At 55.6% G+C, this 5,836-nt stretch overlaps 1 protein-coding gene across 1 annotated transcript; it reads left to right on the top strand.

Annotated features, from left to right (window-relative positions):
* Nucleotides 1-613: 613 nt before the first annotated feature.
* GUCA2B (guanylate cyclase activator 2B) lies at nt 614-2,968 on the top strand. Its single transcript, XM_017873124.1, has 3 exons — nt 614-741; nt 1,828-2,014; nt 2,681-2,968. The coding sequence occupies exons 1-3, from the start codon at nt 652-654 to the stop codon at nt 2,740-2,742; spliced, it is 339 nt and encodes a 112-aa protein (XP_017728613.1). The 5' UTR covers nt 614-651; the 3' UTR covers nt 2,743-2,968.
* Nucleotides 2,969-5,836: the final 2,868 nt, after the last annotated feature.

Raw genomic sequence — 5,836 nt, 5'->3', positions numbered from 1 at the left:
CAGGTGGGAGATGGCAGGCAGAGGCAGGTTCAAAACCTGGGGCCAGGACTGGTCTGAAGGATGGTCGTTAAATAGTGCTGAGGAGAGGGAGTGAGAGAGATGTGGGTCTTGGGGGAGTGGGGCCTTAAGAACCCTAAGATCAGCCATGTCTGCCCACTTTGCCCTGGACCAGCCTGTCTGTCTGTATCCTTCCCCCAGAGAAAGGACCATGGGCTGACCTGGGCCAAGGACACCTGGCTGGAGCCCCTTCTCTGACATTAACTAGCTCTGTGACTTGGGGCAAGCCACGCTCCCTCCTGAGCCTCACTTCTCCTGTCTGTAAAATGGCCTCCCTATCATCACAATCACACAGGTATCTTGAGGAATAAATGATGGTGTGCTCCAAGGCCCCCATGGAGAGCCCAGCACGTGGCAGGCGCTCGGTGTTCAAGCACTGTGTTCCCATAGACTCTGGGCTCCTGCCCTCCTAGCCCCCAACCCCTTTCCTGGGAACCAGCCCCAGCTTGTCAGAGAGCCAGCTAGCTGTCAGCCCCACCCCAGCTGGCCAGTTAATGAGTGACCAGGACTCCGGAGCCTGGCCTATAAGGAGGTGCTAGGCAAGGACACAGATGGGAGACGGTGGACAGTGGCAGGGGGAACCCAGGGAGCGCAATGGGCTGCAGGGCTGTGTCAGGGCTCCTGCCAGGAGTGGCCGTGGTTCTCCTGCTGCTGCTGCAGAGCACACAGTCAGTCTACATCCAGGTGAGTCCCTTGGCTAGTGTGCCCCTTGCCTGAAGGGCCCCACAGTGGGAGGCTAGGCTGGAGAGGGTGTACTGGGAATTCAGGGGACACCGGAGGAGCACAGGGCCCGGGGCTCAGCCCAACACCCATCACAGCTCTGGGACCAAGGCAGCCGGTGGGTGGGGGCAGCCAGACTTTGATGGCAGTGATGATGGCGATGACAACACCAAACTGATTCAGCACTGCTCCCCTCAGAGGCCCGTGCTGGTCACAGAGGTCAGAGTGTGGAACAGGATGAGGCCCCTGCACGGGAGGAGCCCAGAAAGGCTCCTCTCTATATTCACCCACATGTGGGTGGAGGGGGACAGGCTCCAGAACAATTTTCCGGGCAGGTAACCCTTGAGCTGGCATTGCAAGATGAACAGGAGGTTGCCAGGCACAGAGGATGGGGAAACTGTTCCAGGCCAAGGGCACAGCATGTACAAAGGCCTGAAAGAAGACTGTTGGGATTCCAGTGCCCTACCAGGGGGCGTAGGAGACTGACAGGAGTCGTCGCAGCAGGGCCTGTCTGCCATGTCGCAGGGGATGCTGCTGGCCTCGCCCAGTGTAGCAGAGACGTCTGTGGCCTTGGTCTCCTTGGGGAGAACAAAGTGGGTCCCAGAGAGGGGTGCAGGAGACTCGGCCTCCCCAACAGCCCTAGCCTCGGAGACCGGCCGCTTGCAGCTGCCACCACTCTGCCATGTTAGCTCAGGCAGGCGCCCAGTTGGCAAGTATATCCTGGTGCCACGCCCCCACGGGAGATGTCAGATGAGGGAGCTGAGGCTGAGTGGGGAACAGACAGGCAGCCGGTCGGGGCAGAGGTGGGATTTGAACCAGGGCTTGCCTGTCTCTAAAGCCCATGCCTTGAACCACCATGTCCCACAGCCTCGCTGCTTCTTCCTCACACCTCCCACCCCAGCAGCTCTTTCCAGTGTGGCCCTGGACTTCCCATAGAGACAGGGAAGGCTCTGGAGGATCTGCAGGGTTCGAGCGACCCTGGGTCTCAGGGCAGTGCCTGCCCCTGGCCCAGGTCTTGATCTGCTCCTATCTCTTCTCCCCTCCCTGTAGTACCAAGGCTTCCGGGTCCAGCTGGAATCCATGAAGAAGCTGAGAGAACTGGAGGCACAGTGGGCACCCAGCCCCCGCCTGCAGACCCAGAGCCTCCTGCCCGTCGTGTGCCACCACCCTGCCCTGCCGCAGGACCTCCAGCCTGTCTGCGCCTCTCAGGAGGCTTCCAGCATCTTCAAGACCTTGAGTAAGTGCCTCCGCTCCCTGCAAAACCTCGCTCTGTCTCCTCCCACGCCCAGGCCCCTCCACCTAGGTTGTTTCTCGTAAGCACCCAGTGGCTGTGGATGGGGAGATTCAAGTAACTCAGGCCCTGTCCTGCTGGCTCCCAGGACTCCCCGGGTTAGGCACTGTGAGTCAGGCAGGGCTGAAATCCGCTTCATCCCTCGTCCATGCCAGGCACAGACCCATCAACAGACAATGGCTGCATGGAGCAGAGAGGAGAGCTGGCTGACATCTGCGGTGGGACGGGGGTCTGAAAGGCTTCCAAAAGGAGGTGTCAGCCAAGCTGAAACCCGAGGGATGGCGCAGAGCCGGGCAGGAGAATGTAGCAACTAGCTAGCACTTACTGAGCACCTACCGTGTGCTGGGACAAGTCGATCCTGTGTTATCTCCTCACAGTGACTCTGTCCATTTAGCAAATAAGAAATCTCAGGCACAGGGAGTGTGAGCGGCTTGCCCAGTTGCCTCTAGGAAGGAGAGCATCTGGGACTTGAACCCAAGCCCTCACTCCACCTCTAGAGGTTCCTGCCCCCAGTCTACAGAAGACGCCGCCCACTCCCAAGTAGATCTTTTCTGCTGCCTGGCCACAGAGGGCCCAGGTTCAGGTTAGCTGACCAGTTCTCTCCCTGCCCAGGAACCATCACTAACGATGACTGTGAGCTGTGTGTGAACGTTGCATGTACCGGTTGCCTCTGAGATGGCCCTGAGTGCCCTGAGCCCACCGGGGACACCTCGCCCTTCAGCCCACCGCCTTGGCAGCCTCCCATCCCTGTCCATGCTCAAGATGGGTCCCTGGCAACCATGGTCATCACCACCATCCCAGGGCCTGAGCAGCTGGATCTGGTGCAAAGCAATTGGACACGGGGTTGGAAGGGCAGGCCCCTGAGGCAGCCCAGCTCCTAAATAAAGATTCTACAACACAGGAGTCCACCTGTCGTTTGTTCATCCCCAGGAGCCATGGGAGGTGCTTCTGGGGAAGAAGTGTGGGTTGAGGAGAAAGGTTGGACTAAAAATACCAGGCAGGAATTTTCCTGAAACTTCCAAGGCCCCGGGGAGTTGACTGATTGAACCCCATCCTGAATATGAGGGAGCCGAGGCTCGGAGCAGGAATGAGGCATCCAGGATCACAGAGCTCAGAAGCCACAGAGCCAGCCAGACCTGGCAACCCCCAGGCTGAACTCAAGGACTCCCCAGCTTTGGTGTCCAGGAGTGGGGTTGGGGCAGGGAGGAGGTGAGACAGAAGGAGAGAGTGGAGGGAAGATTCAAGCAGCATGCCCTCTCAAGACATAATCAGGGCTGACTCTGCCTGGGGCCTGCCTGAGAAGACCAACCCTTGGCCTTCATCCTCACTCCCAAGCTCCCACTTTTCCCAGCCCCACAGGGACCATCTGGCCAGCTCCAGCTGGGAGGCCTTCCCTCCCTCTCTCCTTCCTGGCAGCCTGAGGAATATTAATAATAATTAATAGCCAACAAAGGCCAAGCACAGTGGCTTACACCTGTAATTCCAGTACTTTAGGAGGCCATGATGGGAGGACTGCTTGAGGCCATGAGTTCGAGACAAACCTGGACAACATAGGGAGATCCCATCTCTATGAAAAATTGAAAATTAGCCAGAAGTATTCGCACTTGCCTGTAGTTTCAGATACTCAGGAGGTTGAGACAGGAGGATCACTTGAACTTGGGAGGTTGAGGCCATAGTGAGCTGAGATCACACCACTACACTCCAGCCTTGGCAACAGAGCAAGACCCTGTCTTTTAAAATAATAATAATTATAGGCTGCGTGTGGGGACTCACGCCTGTAACCCCAGCACTTTGGGAGCCTAAGGTGGGAGGATCACTGAGGTCAGGATTTTGAGACCAGCCTGGCCAACGTGGTGAAACCCCATCTCTACTAAATACAAAAATTAGCCAGGCGTGTAATCCCAGCTACTCGGGAGGCTGAGGCAAGAGAATCACTTGAACCCAGGAGGCGGATGTTGCGGTGAGCCGAGATCGCACCACTGCACTCCAGCCTGGGCAACAAGAGCAAGACCCTGTCTCAGAAAAAAATTGAAAATATAATAATAATAATTATAATTATTATTATTATTATTATAGCCAGTGTTAATTGAGCGTTCACTTTATCCCAGGTGCTATCCTACTCACTTGGCACTCATGGTAACTCATGGAGCCCTCAAAACAGACTGATGAAGTAGATACTGTTATTATCACCCCATCCAGTCTAAGAAGAGTCAGGTACAGAGAGAAAAACTAAGCCCAGATCATAGACCAAGCAAAGTGACAAGGCAGGGCCCTTCCCAGGACATGTGGGCCGGGGTCCATGCTCTGACCACCATATTCCTGCCTTGCGCCAGCTGATGATGTCTGATGGGGGCCCACTGCGGCCTCCACATCCTTGCAGCCAACCTCAGTGCCTTTATTCAGGCCGGGAGCCATGCTGGGAACTCCCGGGAGCAGGGCCTTTCCAGAGTGGGCTCCCCTCAAAGCCTCGGTCCTGGGGAGCTGGGGAGGAGGAAAGTTGGAGGTCAAGGGGCTGTGCCATCTGAACTCAGCTCCCGAAGACCCGAGTGCATGCTCTAGACAGCTGCTTAGTTTTGCTCATGAGTCCTACAATCTCCCAGGCTACAGGTTCCTCCTTGCCCTCACCCCACAGGCAAGGCTCGTGAAGGGCCTTTGCAATGCCTCCCGCAGTTCTCTGGACCCCCACTTCTCACCCCTCCATCCTCACTCATTGGGGCCTTTATCACTACCTTTGGGCCAGGCCAGACCTTCCTTCCTGGCCCTGTGTCCTCTGGACCCTCCATGCCCACCACGCCAGAGGAGCACCGCAGCACCACTATGATGGTGCCCCTATGCCTCCATGGCTCCCCACTGCCACCTACCAAGTCTAGCCCGAGCTCGTGCACTATCTAGACTCATCTCCCACTGCTCCCTGCAGCTGCGCTGGCTTCCCACCTGCCTGCTGGAGACAGCAAAGAGAACTGCCGCTGTCTGAGTCCCTGCCATGTACCAGCCACACAGCTGTGCTGCTGCCCAGAATCAGAATGATAGCAGCATCAACGAACTGCTCTCTGTGGGCCTGGCGGAGCTTCTTTTCCTTCTTCTTTGTTTGCCATCTCCCCACTTCCTCCCAAACCCCAACCCCTGGTAACCACTATTCTACTCTACTTCTATGAGTTCAACTTTTTCAGATTCCACATTTCACTGAGATCACGTAGGATTTGCCTATCTGTGCCTGGGTTATTTCACTTAGCATAATGTCCCCCAGTTTCATCCACTTTGTCACAGATGACAGGACTTTTTCTTCTTTAAGGCTGAATAGTATTTCATTATGTTTATGTATAACATTTCCTAGACCCATGCATTTGTTGATGGACACTTTGGTTGATTCTATATCTTGACTATTGTGAATCATGCTAAAATATATATGAGACTGTAGATATTTCTTTGACATACTGATTTTGTATTTTTGGCTATATGCCCAGAAGTGGGATTGCTGGATTGTATGCCATTTCTAGTTTTAATTTTTTTTTCTTTTTTTTGACACGGAGTCTCGCACTGTCACCCAGGCTGGAGTGCAGTGGTGTGATCTCGGCTCACTGCAGGCTCTGCCTCCTGGGCTCACGCTATTCTCCTGCCTCAGCCTCCCAAGTAGCTGGCACTACAGGTGCCCGCCACCACGCCCGGCTAATTTTTTGTATTTTTAGTAGAGACGGGGTTTCACCATGTTAACCAGGATGGTCTCGATCTCCTGACCTCATGATCCACCTGCCTCAGCCTCCCAAAGTG

The sequence above is a fragment of the Rhinopithecus bieti genome, unplaced genomic scaffold, assembly GCF_001698545.2.
Source record: "Rhinopithecus bieti isolate Rb0 unplaced genomic scaffold, ASM169854v2 scaffold_6907, whole genome shotgun sequence".
NCBI classification, from domain to species: Eukaryota; Metazoa; Chordata; class Mammalia; order Primates; family Cercopithecidae; genus Rhinopithecus; species Rhinopithecus bieti.
The sequence above is the reverse complement of the archived record's forward strand: the minus strand, read 5'-3'. Positions and strand labels throughout refer to the sequence as shown.